At 46.0% G+C, this 18377-nt stretch overlaps 1 protein-coding gene across 13 annotated transcripts in view; it reads left to right on the top strand.

The window, feature by feature from the left end:
- The window catches only part of MEI1 (meiotic double-stranded break formation protein 1), a 77902-nt gene extending 60284 nt beyond the window's left edge, over window positions 1–17618 (top strand). For 6 of the 13 annotated variants that reach the window (XM_032346117.1, XM_032346116.1, XM_032346110.1 and 3 more), the window contains 7 exons: window positions 1917–1998; window positions 2185–2360; window positions 13554–13635; window positions 14093–14199; window positions 16249–16380; window positions 16567–16717; window positions 17416–17618. In XM_032346117.1, coding sequence (XP_032202008.1) covers window positions 1917–1998; window positions 2185–2360; window positions 13554–13635; window positions 14093–14199; window positions 16249–16380; window positions 16567–16717; window positions 17416–17486 — 801 coding nt within the window. In that variant the 3' untranslated portion in view covers window positions 17487–17618. Of the gene's footprint in view, window positions 1–1916; window positions 1999–2184; window positions 2361–13553; window positions 13636–14092; window positions 14200–16248; window positions 16381–16566; window positions 16718–17415 lie in introns of those variants that run through there. The other 7 variants (XM_032346109.1, XM_032346112.1, XM_032346111.1 and 4 more) reach the window with 7 other exon arrangements.
- Window positions 17619–18377: the final 759 nt, after the last annotated feature.

The raw sequence follows: 18377 nt of genomic DNA, 5'->3' as shown, positions 1-18377 counted from the left end.
CTGAGCCACCCAGACGCCCCTGAGTGATTGATTCTTTTTTTTTTTTTTAAGATTTAATTTATTTATTTGACAGAGAGAGAGAGAGATCACAAGTAGACAGAGAGGCAGGCAGGGGTTGGGGAGCAGGCTCCCCACCAAGCAGAGAGCCCGATGTGAGGCTCAATCTGAGTATCCTGAGATCATGACCCGAGCCGAAGGCAGAGGCTTAACCCACTGAGCCACCCAGGCGCCCCTGAGTCATTGATTCTTAATAGCCTTTATTTTTTTGAAGATTTTATTTTTTTGAAAGGGAGGAAGCCAGAGAGAGCACAAGCAAAAAAGTATGGAGGGGGAGGGGCAGAAGCAGGGGGAGAAGCAGGCTCCCCACTGAGCAGGGAGCCCAAAGCTGGGCTGGATCCCAGGACCCTGAGATCATGACCTGAGTCACCCAGGCACCCCTAATAGCCTTTATTTTATTTTATTAATTTATTTCTCTTTTAAACATTTTATTCATTAGCGAGAGAGAAAGCACAAGCAGGGGTTGAGGCAGAAGGAGAGGGAGAAGCAGACTTTCTGCTGAGCTGGGAGCCGGATGTGGGGCTTGATTTCAAGACCTGGAGATCATGACCTGAGCTGAAGGCAGGTGCTCAACCATCTGAGACACCCAGGCACCCCTATTTTATTTATTTTTTAACATTTTATCTCTTTATATTTTCAGTATATATGCTGCCAAAGCAAGCACTATTTATTTATTTTCAGAGAAGGAGAGCAAGAGCACACAAGCAGGGGGAACAGCAAGCAGAGGGAGAAGCAGGCTCTTCTGCTGACCAAGGAGCCCAATGTGGGACTCGATCCTAGAACCCTGGGATCATGGCCTTCTGCTGAAGGCAGCCGCTTAGCTGACTAAGCCACCCAGGTGTCCCAATAGCCTTTATTTTAAAGGTAGTTTTAGCTATACTGAAAGATTTAGCTAATATCACAGAGTTCCTGAATAACTCCTATACGGTTTCCTCTGTGAGCATCTTACATTAGTATGTCATCTCAATACCTTTGTACAAATTGGTTCTTCTGCCTAGAACCTGCTGATTCCACCAGCCATACATTTTTGACGAACTGCTTTGTTTCAGACTGTGATAGATCCAATACTGAAAGATTGAACTAATATCACAGAGTTCCGGAATAACTCCTATACGGTTTCCTCTGTGAGCATCTTACATTAGTATGTCATCTCAGTACCTTTGTACAAATTGGTTCTTCTGCCTAGAACCTGCTGATTCCACCAGCCAAACATTTTTGACAAACTGCTTTGTTTCAGACTGTGATAGATCCAAGCAGAGAAGTAATTCCTGCCTTGAAGCAGCGTATGTTCTGGATGAGGCAAGCAGAGCAGACTCAGCTTTGAACCCATGACTCCCAACTAACCCCTCAGTTTGGACAGTGCTTTGACTTTAAAGACACGTTCCCCCCTCAGCTGTTCTTCACAATAGTTCTGGAAGGAGTGAAAGCAGGCGGCATTGTTCCCGTTTCATACGTGAAGAAAGTGAGGCAGGCTGGGAGAGGAGCATTGGATTCCCCTTGGCCACATGGATAGCTAGTGGCAGAGCAGGGTTTTGAATCTGGGCTGTCTGGCTCTAGATCTAAGTTGGATGGTGGGCTGGAGTGGAGACTGAGTCACACATGAGGCCAGGGAGGTTCCCTGGTGGAAGGGTTCATTGACGATGGGGGAGATTTGGGAGAAGAAGGGTCCTCTATGTACAGGCTAATTTGCCTCCTCACATTCCTGAATCCAGGGCTGGTGGGCTCACAAGACTGTGTGGTCTCCTTTGTCCCTCTGGATGCAGTAGGTATGTGTGGGTACCTAGGAGCTATTGGGACCGGTTATTTTCTACTCAAGCTGCCAGAATGTGGGAGGTGTCCCCTTACCTCTGCCCTACCAGGTTCACCAGAAACTGTCCGTGGAACTGGACCAAGTATTGAAGGTCCTCAGCTTTCCAAAGAAAAAGGCTGCGCTGCTCTCAGGTATGGCCCCAGGGCACTCTAGCAGGAAAGGAAGAGCTTTTCCCTTAGACTGTGAGATGGGACCACTCTCCGCAGACCAGCCTGTGGTCACCCTATTATTATCTCCACTGTCTTCCCCCTGCCACAGAGCTAGGTGGGAGGTGAGGAAGGAGGAAGGAGCTGAGTATAAGGGGTTCTTGCTTTCAGCTGCCATCTTATGCTTCCTGCGGACAGCCCTGCAGCAAAACTTTTCCTCTGCCCTTGTGGCCCTGGTGCCTTCAGGGGCCCAGCCACCACCGGCCTCTGAGAACACTGTCCTAGCTCCACTGAGAATATCACAGGTGTTGTCCCTGGTCATTGGACTGCAGAACCTCTTGGTGCAGGTAAGGCCCTTGCTGAATGGGACCCTGTCAGTGGAGCCTGCTTCTCCCAGAACAACTGTAGGAAGAGGTAGCTGCTTGTCAGGAACCTGGTATTTCCTCCAGGATTGGGGGGATGGATTAATTGGGACTTTTAAAGTTATAGTGACAGAAATGAAACTCAAAATGGCTCATAACTGAGAAGGCCAGGGGTCAGCACTGGCTTCAGGCCCACCTGGATCCCATGGGCTCAGACAATGTCATCAGAACTCTGTCTCCATGTCTTGGTTCTGCATTTCTCATGGGATGGTAAGATAACCAATAGCAGCACCTTTCCAACAACAAGAGACTTTCTATTTCCTAGCAGTGGCCAGAACGGAATCTCATTAGCCTGGCTGGGGTAATGTGCCATTCACTGTGGCTGGGCCATCCGATGCTCTGATTGACCTGGCTTGGGCCAGTGCCCTCTCCTGTAGGCTGGGGCATATGGTCAGCTCTCCATAACTCTCGTAGAGTGAACATAAAAGAGGGATGGTTCTGCAAAGAAAACTGTTCACAGGGGCGCCTGGGTGGCTTAGTGGGTTAGGCCACTGCCCTCGGCTCAGGTCATGATCCCAGGGTCCTGGGATGGAGCCCCGCATTGGGCTCTGGCTCAGCAGGGCGCCTGCTTCCTCCTTTCTCTCTGCCTGCCTCTCTGCCTACTTGTGATCACTCTCTCTGTCAAATAAATAAATAAAATCTTTAAAAAAAAAAAAAAGGAAAAAAAAGTAAACTGTTCACAGAAAAAGGAGGAGTGAATTTCATGTAAGCCGAAACAGTAGATATCTACCTCATAGGGTTTTATGTTTCACAGCTCAGAGGACTTTTGGAGATCATTGTTTATCCAGCTTTCAAATGCTGGGAAGAGTGGTTGGGGCATGGAGATATGTCACTGTCTGCCTTTGAGGAGTGAGCATTTGGCTGTGGGCTGCCATGTAGACAAGAGGTGATAACACCATGTGGTCAGTTTGGGGCTAAAGGGACAACTGCACTGTGGGGGTCCCAGGTATAACTAATAGGCTGGTATAGGGTTAGTGCAGAGCTACCTGTCAGAGAAGGTTTCCTGAAGGAGGTGATTGAACTGGGCTGGAAAGACCACATGACTTGTCTTTCTTCCCCAAGGGCAGGGGGTTATCAGAAATGGCATTTATCTTGATGGCAGCACCATTTTGTTCTCTGGTATGGACTCATTCCCGGTTCCTGGCCTCCTGGCCTGTCTCCCACCCTTGATTCCCCGGGACTTTCTTCTAAGAAGGTTAGTGTGTATTATTTTCAAATAGGAGCCGGCCATCATAAGGTGACTGAAGCCCTAGATGTTTATGCTGTTTTAGTTAGACTTGGACTCTCTTTCCTTGCCCTTTGGAGCTTGTCCAAGGGAGACAGTCAGATCCAGTGTGATCTGATGGCAAGTCATTCATGGGACAAGAGGAGGGAGGTGCAGGGAGCCAGCAAATGAGTGAGACGAGTTGCAGAGACTTCTGGGGAAGGAAGGGGACCTTGATTTGAGTAGACTGTATTTGGTTATTGCACATTTATGATATGGCTGTTGATCGTGGGAGATTATATTCGAGGATTGGTCCCCACTGGACCTCTACACAGTATGGGGAAAGCTGGAAATGTAAGGAGATAGAGGATGCTCCAGGCCTGCGCTGCCTGTGCTCCGTGGCCCTGTGCTGGGTCTGTGGTTGCTGAGACTTGTCCTGCCAGCGTATCTGTGCACAGGGCACTTAGGCTCTCTGCTGTAAGTCCCCATTTCCATATCAGTCTTTCCCAGCTGTGAGCTCCTTAAAGGTAGGAACTATGTCTGACTAATCTTTGTGTCTTGTTCCCCTTGTGGGTTTAAAAAAATCAGAAATCAGATGAGAATCAAAACGTCAGCTTTATTTCTGGTAAACACTATAGGAGAATGTAGCTGGGACTTCAGATCATACTGGGCTTTTTTTTGGCCTGGAGTTTTTCATATACAGCAAGGTGAAAGACTTTTTGTGGGAGTCCAAATCTAACTAAAACAGCATACACCCACCACCTAGATTCTATCATTAGCATTTTAGTATACTTGCTTTATATCTATCCAAAAGAGCTTTTTTTCTTTTAATTAATTAATGTTTTTAAAAGAGAGATTTTATTTATTTATTTATTTATTTAAAGATTTTATTTATTTATTTGACAGACAGAGATCTGTCTGACAAGTAGGCAGAGAGGCAGGCAGAGAGAGAGGGGGAAGCAGGCTCCCCGCTGAGCAGAGAGCCTGATGCAGGGCTCAATCCCGGGATCCTGGGATCATGACCCGAGCTGAAGGCAGAGGCTTAACCCAATGAGCCACCCAGGTGCCCCTCAAAGAGAGCTTTTGAACCACCCTCTTTTCCCCCAGGCCATACCAGAAGCCCATAGGCAAGGAAATTATGTTTACATTATGGACACTTTGCCACCTGGCCATGATCTTAAGAGTTTAAGTTCATGGGAACATGACCTTTAATACCTTGATCTTGTCCTGCTGGCACATTAAATGTTAAGCTAACATTTTACCTATTAGATAAATCTCTCCTTTGGTGAGGAGGAGCCAGTTAAATGTGGGAGAAAAGGCAAATGCTTTCTCTCCAATGTTTTTGAAAAGGCCAAAGTTTCTATTTTAACATTCAGAACATAAGAGAAAAATTACTCCCTTATACTCAACATCCAGCATAAAGCCTTGCACCAAATTGGTATGTAATGTTTGTTGAATGAGTGAATGAGGACACAGAAATGAATACGTTATGGTTCTAGCCATTTAAGCACTCAGATAGTAGGAAATACTAATTACAATTAATGCCAAAATGACCTATTATTTGAATCAAGAAAGTCTCTACAGGAGAGTCGCATTCAAACCAGGCCTTGAGTGATGAAAAACTTTCCTCAAACCAGTAGCCTAAACACAAGGGGGTCAGTGACTTCCTGCAGCACCGTTACCCTTCAGCTCTCTGGCCCAAGAGCCTGGATGTCATTAGCCTGTGACACTCTTCTGTGCCTCCAGCAGTCTTTTTCTTTTTTAATCATGGTAAAATATTACATAACAAAATTAACCATTTTAATCATTTTCAAGTTACAGTTCTGTGGTAGTAAGTACGTTTACATTGTTGTACAGACACTACCACCTTCTTTCTCCAAAACTTCATCTTGTCAAACTGAAACTGTCCACATCAAACAGTAACTCCCCACTGCTCCCTCTCCCCATCCCTTGACAACCACCATTCTGCTTTCTGTCTCTATTTGACTATTTAACTATTCTAGGACCTCATATAAGTAGAATAATATACTATTTATCTCTCTGGAGGTTTTTGACTCTCCTCAGCAGTCCTGGGGAAGGTGAACCAACTGGAGTAACTCATGAATTCCTTATGAAGAGGCTACTGGGTCTGTGGGGGAGTTGCTCAGCCTCACAGTCACTGTCCCTGTCACAGCCTGGTGAACAGGACCGAGAAGCCCCTTCTTTCTTTCTCTCACTGACACATTCCTGAGAAATTCCCTGCCCTATTGTTTTCAGCCATAATGACCTTTCTGTCACTGCCCTTGACCCACGGAAGTATATGGAAGAGTCCTTTTTTTTCTCCGTCCTTCCCCTTACTCCAGGGCTGGAGCTAAACCTCCTTTGGCCCCTTCCATAGGTTTGCTGTTTAAAAATAGTTCTTCATTTGTTCAATCATTTATACATCCAGCAAACACTATTCCATAGAAATCCAAGGTCTCTCCAAGCAATCCAGGAGGTCTCATTCTCTCTCTCTCTCTCTCCTGAGCTCCTGGAATGGTTTATTCAACCCTGTAATAAGGGTGACATTTATCATATGTTATTATATGGTCAGTGGTCTGCATTTCTGTCTTCTGTAAAACTTTTAGGCAAAAGCTTCTGCTGCTTGCGGAGGTCAGAGGGAGCCTCACAGAGAAAGTGACATTGAATTCAGACTTAAACAGTGTCTAGGCAGAGGCAGAGGGAAGGGCATTGCAGGCAGGGAAGACAGCATGAGCAAAAGCACGTAATATAGAAGTGTGCAGTAGTGGGGGGGTGGCAAGAATTAGAAGATGACACTGAGGAGCTGGGCACAGACGACACCAGTCAGTGCCTTATGTGCCAGGCCAAGAAGTGTTGGGGGGAGCCATGAAGGGCTTCTATCAGATTGAGGGTTTTGTTTTTTTTTTTCATTTTATTACTTGTTCTTTTATTGAAAATCTTTAAAGAAATTCATATCACACGTGTTATATACAAAGTTAAGAAATAACATAATTTTGTTACATTTTTTTAATATCATGGAATGAAACACCTCTTTACCACATTTGGTTTTTTTTAACTAATGTGAATTTATATATTTTTTAAAGATTTTATTTATTTATTTGACAGGCAGAGATTACAAGTAGGCTGAGAGGTAGGCAGAGAGAGAGGAGGAAGCAGGGTCCCTGCTGAGCAGAGAGCCCCATGTGGGGCTCGATCCCAGGACCCTGGGATCATGACCTGAGTCGAAGGCAGAGGCTTTAACCCACTGAGCCACCCAGGCGCCCCTAATGTGAATTTATTATATAATTTTGTAGCTGATTATTACAGGTGAAGTCAGCTGATTTCTGTACTCCAGGTCTATGAGACTGAAAGCCAGGTTTTCCTATCTGAGCTCTTATCCATGGGTTTTATTAACATATAATGTATTATTTGTTTCAGGGGTACAGGTCTGTGATTCATCAGTCTTACACAATTCACAGTACTTACCGTAGCACGTAAGCTCCCCGATGTCCATCACTGGCCACCCCCATCCCTCCCTCCTACCTCCTCCCCTCCAGCAACCCTCAGTTTCCTCAGATTAAGAGTCTCTTGTGGTTTATTTCCCTCTCTGATTTTTTCTTGTTTCATATTTCCCTCCCTTCCCCTACGAGCCTCTGTCTTGTTTCTCAGATTCCTCATATCAGAGAGATCATATGATAATTGTCTTTCTCTGATTGACTTATTTCCTCTAGTTCCATCCATGTTGTTGCAAATGGCAAGATTTGGGGGGTTTTGATGGCTGCATAATATTCCATTGTATATATATACCACACCTTGTTTTTTAAGATTTTATTTATTTATTTGACAGAGAGAGGCATAGTGAGAGAGAGAGAGAGAACACAAGCAGAGGGAGTGGGGGAGGGAGGGAGAAGCAGGCTTCCTGCTGGGCAGGGAGCCTGATGCAGGGCTCGATCCCAGGACCCTGGAATCATGACCCAAGCCAAAGGCAGATGTTTAACGACTGAGCCACCCAGGCATCCATTCATCTGTTGATGGACTTTTAAGCTCTTTCCATAGTTTGACTACTGTTGTGGATAGTGCTGCTATAAACATTGGGGTGCATATGCCCCTTCAGATCACTACATTTGTATCTTTAGGATAAATACCCAGTAGTGCCATTGCTGGGTTGTAGTATAGCTCTATTTTCAATTTTTTGAGGAACCTCCATATGTTTTCCAGAGTGTCTGCACCATCTTGCATTCCCACCAACAGTATAGGAGGGTTCCCCTTTCTCTGCATCCTCACCAACAACTCTTGTTTCCTGACTTCTTAATTTCAGCCATTCTGACTCATGTGAGGTGGTAACTCACTGTGGTTTTGATTTGTATTTCCCTGATGCTGAGTGATGTTGAGCACTTTTTCATGTGTCTGTTGGCCATTTGAATGTCTTCTTTGCAGAAATGTCTGTTCATGTCTTCTGCCCATTTCTTGATTGAATTATTTGTTCTGTGGGTGTTGAGTTTGATAAGTTCTTTTTTTTTTTTAAAAGATTTTATTTATTTATTTGACAGACAGAGATCACAAGTAGGCGGAGAGGCAGGCTGAGAGGAAAAAGCAGGCTCTCCACTGAGCAGAGAGCCTGATGCATAGCTCTATCCCAGGACCCTGAGATCATGACCTGAGCTGAAGGCAGAGGCTTAACCCACTGAGCCACCAAGGCGCCATGATAAGTTCTTTATAGATTTTGGATACCAGTCCTTTATCTGATATCAGACTGAGTTTTTGATCACTGGCAACCCCAGTAGGGAAGAGGGGTAGGAGGGCAAAGCCTGAAGGCAAGGGGACTGTTGAGCAAGAGATTATTGCTGTGACTCAAGTAAATGACAGTGAGGTCCATTTCACACCCACTGGGATAGCTAAAAACAAAAGATAGATAATATCAAATGTTGTGAGAATGTAGAGTGAATGGAACCCTCACAGGTTGTTGATGGGAACGCAAAATGACACAGCTACTTTGGAAAACAGCCTGGAAGTGCTTCAAAAAGCTAAATGTGGAATTACCATATTACCCAACAATTCTACTCCCAGGTATTATGCCCAAGAAAATTGAAAGCATTTATCTACACAGATGCTTGTATACAGATGTTCATAGCAGTACTCTTCATAGTAGTTCCAAAGTACAAAGAACCCCAATGTTCGCCAGCTGATGAATGGATAAATAAATTGTATATACAAATGAATACTGTCTGGCCATAAAAAGTAATGAGGTAGGTAGTCACATGCTACAACATAGATGAACCTTGAAAACATACTCAGTGAAAGAAATCAGACATAAAAACAACGTATGATATGATTTCATTTAGATGAAATGTCCAAGATAGGCAAATCTGTAGAGACAGGAAGTAGATTAGTGGTTGCCTAGGACCAGGATTAGGGGGGCAGGGAACTGGGAATAACTGCTAATGAGTAATGAGGTTTCTCCTTGGGATGATGAAAATATTCTGGAATTAGATAGCTGCACAACTCTGTGAATATACTAAATGCTGATCTGTACCCTTAAAAGAATGAATTTTTTGGTTTATGGATTGTATCACATTAAAGCTGTTATTTTAAAAAGCGGTATCCAAGGGGAAAGAATGACAGTACTGCATAAGCTAGTGCGCTGAGTGCTGGTCCTCCTTGACGTCTCTGGGCCAAAGCAGCCACGTAGCATCAACACCGCTGATGGAGTACTGGGCAGCGTGTGGAGGATCTGCAGCTGTCTGTCTGACCGAGGTGGGCCAGTGCAGTGCAGTGGAAGGTGCATTGGCCAGAATCACAGAGATCTGCATTGTAGCCCCTGCGCAGCTCCTAACTCTGAAGGGTTAGCAAGTCAATTCAGTCTCTTATTGATTCTCAATTTCTCTATCTGCAAAACAAAAGGACTCTTTCAGCAGTAAGTGATTTGTGCCTCTTAGAACAGCTCCATTCCCCCTGGAATGGAGCACAGGAGAGATAATGTTGGTTGCAGTGAGAATGGACACAAGTGTCCAGGGTTCATCACGCTGGGTTACGTGGGGGAAAGAGGGCCCATTAGTAGCAGTGGAAGGGTCGGAAGAAGGGCTGTTGTCATTGGTGTGATTTGCATGGCACTGGAGTAGGGCAAAGACAGGCAAACTTTCCTTCTGCCTAGTTCTCAGAGGAACCACAGGACTAGAAATCTCTGAAGGTCTCCGGAGTAGAAATAAAGTAGGTTTATTCTGGTTTTCTTTGGAGATGGAGACCTTGGCCAGCAGGTGGAGCTGCAGGAAGACAGGCAGGGGCCTTTTTTCCTGGCCAGGACTCACAGAAGAGCAGGCCACTTTGGGAGGAATGGAGAAGAGTGTCTTGTGGCTGGGGGTCTCCAGCAAGAACGTCTGCTGGACTCCAGTCCAGCTGCTTCATCTCTGTGGAGGCTTGGGAAAGGGTAAGAGTGGGTGTGAGCAGGGAAGAGACAGTTATCCTTGTGCTCAAACTTGGCTTTGTGATTGGGGTGGGCATGGAATGTTGTTACCAGTTTGGAAATCAGTGAGGTTTTGATCTTGAGGATCATTCCTACTAGAGCAGAGGTTCATGTCAGGTTAATGTTCTCGGAGAGTGGAAGGTGGGGAGAACACTGACTGAGTGCCTACTCTGGGTAAGCACTTGACATATGTTGTTTATTCATTACAGTTCCTCTATAAGGGATCAGGGTTTTTTTTGTTGTTGTTTTGTTTTGTTTGTTTTTTTAAGTAGGCTTCATGCTCAGCGTGGAGCCCAGTGCAGGGCTGAGATCAAGAGTTGGATACTGAGCCACGCAGGTGCCCCTCATCTCAGTTTTATAGACAAGGAAACAGAGTCCAGAGATATTAAGTAACTTACCTGAGGTCACACACTTTTAGGTCAGAATTCAAGCCTAAGTCTTTTTGGCTACAAAATCCATTTTCGGTGTCTCAAGAAGTGCCTCTTGTGAATAGAAGCCATTGTTACCTGAGTAGTAGTACCTGGCTTTCCCAAGGCTCAGTGACCCCGGCTCCCCACACACCATTCAGCCAGTCCTCACTGGATATGTTAGGTAATATGGGCATGGGGTCAGAGAGTGGTACTGGGGCCACTTCTCCAGGTGGGGAAGCCAAAGTGTGCTGGCCTGTGGCTATGTGATCTTGCATACCTGGGAAGAGGCTAGAAATTCCCACTGGTTAAGAGTGAATTTTATTTTTTAAAAAGATTTTATTTATCTATTTGAGACAGAGAGAAGGAGAGGTAGCATGAGCAGGGGGAGGGGCAGAGGAAGAAGCAGTTTCCCTACCCAGGAGGCAGCCCGACAAGGGACTCGATTGGCTGGGATCATGACCTGAGCTGAAGGCAGATACTTAACTGACTGAGCCACCCAGGTGCCCCAAGAGTTAATTTTAGATTGGAGGAGAAAGGGCACAAAGCCTAGGGTTTTGTTCTAGACCTGCCATTTACTGATATGTATTGGTGTCTTCCAGTCAAGTATTTCTTCCCCCTGGACCTCATTATCTTAGCGCTAAAATAGGTGAGTGGATTAGCTCAAACACTTCAAGCTGTGTGCCTTGGAGGCCTAGGAGAAAACCCTGGAGTTGTTAAAAAAGGGGGGGTGTTTCCTCTGTTGTGCATTTCGTGAGGCTGCTCTCACCCATTATTGTTTACTCTGTGCCCAGCACTGGCTGAACACCGTATAGCCATTCTCATCCAACCCTCTCAGCAGCCCGGTAATTTTTTTTAATTGCACTCAGCAAGGGTAAGTTACCTTGGCTAGGGTCACATAGATGATAAGTGACTAAGCAAGGATGCCAATCTAAGTCTGTCCCATATTCTTTTTTTAATTTAAAATGTTTATTTTTTAAAAAAACACTTTATTTGGGACACCTGGGTGGCTCAGTTGGTTAAGCAGTTGTCTTTGGCTGGTTATGATCCCAGGGTCCTGGGAACCCTTGCTCAGAGGGGAGTCTGCTTCTCCTCCCTCTCCCTCTGCCTCTGTTCGATCTCTCTCTGGCTCTCTGACAAATAAAGAAATAAAAATAAAAAAAGAAAAAGATTTTAAAATATCAGTTTTTTTGAGATATAACTTATATGCAATAAAATTCACTGATTCTAAGTGTACAGTTCAATGACTTTTTTTTTCAGTTCAGTGACTTTTGACAAATAGTTTTATAAACACTACCACAACCATGATCGAGAACGTTTCCCTCACCCCAGAAAGTTCCCTTGTGCCATTTGTAGTCAATCTCTTCTCCTCATCCCTGTCCCTCAGTAAACACTAACCAGCTTTCTGTCACTGAATTTTCTGAATTCTGTCACTGAACTTTCTAGAATTCATACAAATGAAATCGTACAAAATGTGGTCTTGGGTGTTTAGCTTCTGTCACTTAGCTTAATGCTTTTGAGAGTCATTCATGCTGTCATGTGTGTCAGTACTAAATTTCTTTTTATTGGTGAGCAGTCTTCTATCATATGGCCATACCACAGCTGTTTACCCATTTACCTATTGATTTGGAACTTCCAGATTTTTGGCTATTATTCATAAAATTGTTGTTACTACTGAAGTACAAGTTTTTCTGTGGACATAGGATTTTATTTCTTGGGGGTACATATCTAGGAGTGGAATTGCTGGGTCAAACGACATACTTGGTTTCTAAGTGCGTAACAAGTTACCACAAATGTAATGGCTTAGCACCGCACGGTACTATCCCACAGTTCTCTCCATCAGAAGTCTGGGTGGGTTCGACCAAGTTCTTCATTCAGGGTCTCACAAGGCTGAAATCAAGGTGTTGGCCAGGCTGGGTGCTTATCTGGGGGATCTGGGGGAAAAAACCCATCTCTTCCTCTGGGGCCTCTCCCAGCTCTTTAAGGTTGCTCATGTTCCTCCGTATCCAGCCCCTCTGTCTTCAAACCACCCATGCATGCTGAGTCCTCACACCCCAGGCTCTCTGGTTCTGCCACCAGCCAGAAAAAACTGCTTTTCAAGGGCTGGTAGACGAGTTTGGGCCCAATCAATCCCTCTTTTGCCATATACCATAGCATAATCACAGGAGTAACATCTGCGAGCAGAGGTCATGAGAGAGTCTTAAAATTCTACCTACCATGTATGGTAAGTATATATTTATAAGAAACCATCAAACTTTTCCAAAATGACTTCACCATTTTACTTTCCCATCAAAAGTATATGAGAGTTCCAGTTGCTCCACATTCTGGCCAACATGGTATTGTCAGTCTTTTTAATTTTAGCTGTTGGTAAGTGTTGTAATGGTATCTCATGGTGGTTTTCATTTGCATTTTTCTAATGACTGATGATAATGAGATCATTTGGTATGCTTATTAGAGCATAAAATTTTGTTAGATGTAATGTTCTGCTTAAAAAAAAAAAAAAGGTGGAAACCTACTGGTTTAGATAAACTGTGAGGTTCTTATAGAGTCTATAATTTGTGAATCTCTTAGTAGAGCCCAGGGCTTAACTCCTTTTCTGAAAGTCTTCCTCTCTTCTTTTAAAAAATATTTTATTTATTTATTTGAGAGAGCAAGAGCAGGAGTGGGGCGGGAAGGGGGTGCACAGAGGAAAAGAGAGAAGTAAACTCCCTACTGAGCTGGGAGCCCAATGTGGACCTTGATTCCAGAACCCTGAGATAATGACCTGAGCCCAAGGCAGACACTTAACCATCTGAGCTACCCAGACACTGCTCCTTTTCTGAAAAGGTCTCTTAAATGTAGGCAGAATATAGGTAAATCATCAGTATAAGCACTTGGCTCTATGTGTGAGTTAGAGGTAAAAGCAACAGATATTTCTTGATTTTCTACATGGTTACAATCCCAAATCCGAAATTCTGAAATACAAATTGTTCTGAAAACCAGAATTTCTTTTCTTGGCTGGCATCAAAACTCATTGGTAGCAAAACCTGACACAAAGGGGTTTTATTTGTTCGTTTGTTTGTTTGCAGAAGGACCCTCTGTTGTCCTATGCCTGTGTTGGCTGCCTGGAAGCCTTGCTTGACTACCTGCATGCCCGGAGCCCAGACATCGGTAGAAACCTTCCCCATTCTTTGATGTTCCCATGGGGTGGCCAGCCCCTGCCATCCTTCTGTCCTAGACTCCCAACCTCTGTTTTTTGATACGCACTCATTTTGTTTAATTGTTTTCATAACATGCAAAGGCATTATAATGTCCATTATACAGATGAGGACACTGCAGTCCAGAGAGGTCAAGTAACCTGCCCAACCAAAGTCACAAAGCTCTGAAGTGGCACAGCCCTTCGTTCTGCTTCCCACAATAGTGGGATATGTGGTCTCCCTGAGCCAGGCAGCATAGGTGGCTAGAAGCGCAGGGAAGAAAGAAACTTCCAGTGGTCAATTTGTCCCAGGCCCTGCCACTAGCTAAGCAGCCCCTTTTTGAGACAATAAGAGAAAGTCCTCTTCAGCAATGTTCCAAGGCCTACAGAAAAGCAGCAGTAACAACCCAGGGTGACTGGTGTTTCCTATAGCATTCCATGTGGTCTCCCAGCCTTGGAATCGGTTTTTGCTGTTTACCCTCCTGGATGTTGGAGAGAGTTCCTTCCTCAGACCTGAGATCTTGAGGTTCATGACCCTGGTAAGTGCAGAATGGATGGTCCCGTGGTGTGAAGGATGTTATGAGCTGTGTGGTCCTGAAGAGGCCAGGTAGACGGGTAGAAAGCGGAGGGGCTGGGTGGGCCTTCACCGTCTAGGAGGGCTGCTCAGAGAATTCCTCTAAGTGCCCACATCTTCTCACCCCAAAAGACCCAGATACTCTTTTTTTTTTTTTAAGATTTTTATTTATTTACTTGACAGCTATATATGGACAGAGCAGAAGTATGCAGAGAGGCAGGGAGAGGGAGAAACAGGGTCCCCACTGAGCAGGGAACCCGACATGGGACCTAATCCCACGACCCCGGGATCACAACCCCAGATGAAGACAGGTGCACCCCAGATACTCTGGTGCACCCCAGATACTCTTTCTTTCTTTCTTTTTTTTTTTTTAAAGATTTTATTTTTATTTATCAGAGAGAGAGAGGGGGAGAGAGCGAGTACAGGCAGACAGAATGGCAGGCAGAGGCAGAGGGAGAAGCAGGCTCCCTGCTGAGCAAGGAGCCCGATGCGGGACTCGATCCCAGGACGCTGGGATCATGACCTGAGCCGAAGGCAGCTGCTTAACCAACTGAGCCACCCAGGCGTCCCGCAGATACTCTTTCTAATTCAATTGCACATGAAACATTGGCCCAGGCTTGTCTGCCACATCCAGATCCTGTGCTGGGGACCAAAGATGTCACCGAGCCAAATGTTCTACCTTTTAAGGGTCCCCCAGTCTAGAGAAGAAAATAGAAAAGGAAACTAATAGTTAAAACATGATGTTAATGAATACTGTTTTTCTGAAAATAAATTAATTTATAAAAAACAAAACAAAACAAAAAACATGATGTTATGGGGCGGCTGGGTTGGCTCAGTGGGTTAAGCCTCTGCCTTCGGCTCAGGTCATGATCCCAAGGTCCTGGGATTGGGCCCCTCATTGGGCTCTCTGTTCAGCAGGGAGCCTGCCTCCCCGTCTCTCTCTCTCTGCCTGCTTGTGATCTCTGTCAAATAAATAAGTAAAATCTTTAAAAAAAAACATGATGTTATTAGTGGCTCAGCAGAAGATATGCTAAGTGCCTGGCACACCATAAGTGCCCACTGAGTAAAGAACAGAGAACACTGAGTAAAGAACAAAGCTGTGAGCCTGTGAATGGTAGTGAAGTGGATCAGTGAATAAGGCAGTGATTGGTGTGGGAACACGGAGACGAGCACAGCTGACCACTGAATAACGTGGGGGTTAGGGGTGCTGACCCCGTTACAGTTAGAAATCTGCATATTAACTTTTGACTCCCCAAAACTTAACTACTAATAGCCCACTGTTGACTGGAAGCCTCACTGATAACATAAACTGTCAGTTAACACATATTTTTTGTGTTATGTGTACTAAATACTGATTTTTACAATAAAGGAAGCTAGTAAAAGAAAATGTTACTAAGAAAACCATAAAAATAAAAAACTTTAATAATACCGTATTTATTGAAAAAATTTGTGTCTAAGTGGACCTGTGCAGTTCACTCTCGCGTTGTTCAAAGGTTGACTATAATTGCTTCTGTCAGAGCCAGGAAGGAGAGGTGAATAAGGATGCAGTAAGCACTCAATTAATGCCTCTCCTGTTTTGATGAAATGGAAACATTCAGCAGGAAGGTAACATTTTAGCTGAGGTTTGAAGGATTAATAGGCAAAGAGGAGGAAAAGTGTTCCAGGCAGTGAAATGAAAATAGCAGGTCAACGAACACGTGGTGGTGTGTTTGGGTAACCATACACAGTCCTTTTTGGCCATGCGTGTTTTGTGCAGGTCCAAGGAGTGAGGGGAAGGGTACTGAAGAGGTCAGCAGGGCCAACTCTCTGAGTGTGTCACAGTGTGCCTAGTTTACACCTCTCGTCTATGACACAGCCCCACCTCTGCCCACCAACTCTGAGCTACTGAAGGCAGGGTTGTCTGGGCTTCAGATCTGTGCCCCCAGCCCAGGGCCAGACACAGCAGGGACACAGGAAATATCTGTGAAGAAGATGCCAAATCCCCGTGTGTTTGGGGCTTCTCTCCCTGGCCAAGCTCGTGCGGTTCCAGAGCAGCAGTGTCCTCTCTCACGAGGAGGTGGGTCATGTTCTGCAAGCCGCGGCTCTGGCTGACCTCTCTACCCTGTCGAACAACACACGCCAGGCTCTGCATGGCTTCCTCCTGCAGGTGGGTGGGAAGGGGATGCTGTGTAGCCACTGTAAGGCTAGACCCTCCACGCCGTCTTCTGTGCGGAGGGTGGTGGTTCTGGCCACAGCTGAGGGGAGATCAGAGTGCAGAGGGTGGAGGGTTGAGAGGGCCTGTGTGGAGTGGATGCTGAGAAGGACTGTATTCCCTGCCTTCTTCTCCCCCCAGGTCCAGAGCATGGGCCTCCTGGCTGATCACACCACGGCCCACACCCTGCAAGCCTCCCTAGAGGGCCTTACCCTGAGTAGCTCCTCCACCCAGCCACCCCTGGACATGCTGTATCCTTTCTTGCATCTGGGAGCCTTGGCCTGGGCAAGGTCACTCAGGCTATGGGAGGCTGTGGCATCATGCTTCAGAGGGGTGACACTGTCTACAGCCCTGTCCTTTAAAGCATCTGCTTCAGTGAGAATAATCGTGATAGCAATGACAACGGCTTACTCTTTTTAAGTTCCTACCAAGGACCACACACATTACTTGCACCATGTCTAATCCTCACAGAAGCTAGGGTGTTAACATAGATGTAACTTAGACCAGAGAGGTTAAATTATGTGCCCAGGATCACACAGTAATAGCATCAGGATCTGACCCCCATTTGTCTGCCTCCAAAGCCACATTACCAAACTCAGGAAGGAGCCAGTCCTTCCCCAAGAGCTTTGGAGAAAGTTGTGCAAATCCAGCAGATACAGGTTCTTCCCTCAGCCCAGTGGGGGGTGATGCCCCTGAGAAAGCCTGGGGCTGTGGGCAGTAGCTAGAGGCCCTCTGGGGGTGGTTGGGGTGCTCCAGAGACACTTCCGTCTGGGTGTTCAATCTGGTGCTTCATCCCCATCCCCGCTGGCTACCTCCCTGGCTCTCCTTCCCCTGTGCCTGAAACAGTTCCCTGGTGAATAGCAACTAGCTACCCTGGTGTTTGGGTCCCAGCTTTAGAACCCAGCCCGATCTTCCTAATGGCACCTCTGAGCACTGGAAGTGTAGTTCTCCCATGGGTGGCTCCACCTTTCTGCTGTTTTCCTCTCATGCTTTGCTGCCAGCTGCCTGGGAGGGGTGGCTGTATCCCTGTCCCACATCAGAGACTGACCTTCGTAACTTGAAGGCCCAGAAACAGAGAACTAAGACCTGGTGAAGAGAAAGGATTGTTGGGGAAATTGTTGGGGAAATGGATGACAACTGTAGCCATTAACTCCATTGTTGAAATGGAGTCAGGAAATAAAATGATACACTCACATGTCTCTGTGGACTCTCTAAAAACCTTTCCGACATGACTTGTCTTGTTACCCTGGAGCTGGTAACTGTCACTCAGACATGGACTGCTTCCGTAAGGAATGGATGGCCGCCTCAGGGACGGGGGGCTGAGATTTGTTCTGGTGACATGTAAAGAGCACCAGCCAGCTGCCTCAGTTGTACCCAGAAAAAAAAAAAAAAAAAACAGCCAGGCTATCCACGGGGCTGGAAGTGCAGAGAAAGGCCATGTGTATGGTACCCCTGTGATCCAAGTGCTCTAATCCAAGGTACTTTACCTGCCCCCTCACCTCACATGAAGGTGGAGAGGTGCAATTTCCAGGCAAGGAAGCTGAGCAGATCAAATCCTGTGCCTCGCTAGCCCAGCCCAGCTGTTCCCTGGCTAGAGCAGGTCCCTTGTGTTTTCCATGCGCCCTCCCCAGAGTTAGTATTTGATTACCGCGTGTGCAGTTCTTTTAAGGTCTGCTCTCCACAAATGTGCCTGCTTTTGTTCCCAACTCAGCCCGCTACGCCTCTGGCTCCTTGTCCGCTTGCCGAGCCCCCTGTCCCCCGTCCCCGACCTGGGTGCCGTAACTGGGCAGCCCACCCAGCTCCTCGGGTTTGGCCGTACAGACCATGCACAACACTGGTCTGAACTCCGTCCTAATGAACAGACAGGGAGGCCCCCGACGAACTAGGTTTAGAAGCTGGTGGACTGGAGAGGCGAGCAGGGGATGCACCAACTCCGCACTGCAGATGTCTTA

Source organism: Mustela erminea, chromosome 6, assembly GCF_009829155.1.
Source record: "Mustela erminea isolate mMusErm1 chromosome 6, mMusErm1.Pri, whole genome shotgun sequence".
Taxonomy (NCBI): domain Eukaryota; kingdom Metazoa; phylum Chordata; class Mammalia; order Carnivora; family Mustelidae; genus Mustela; species Mustela erminea.
The sequence above is the reverse complement of the archived record's forward strand: the minus strand, read 5'-3'. Positions and strand labels throughout refer to the sequence as shown.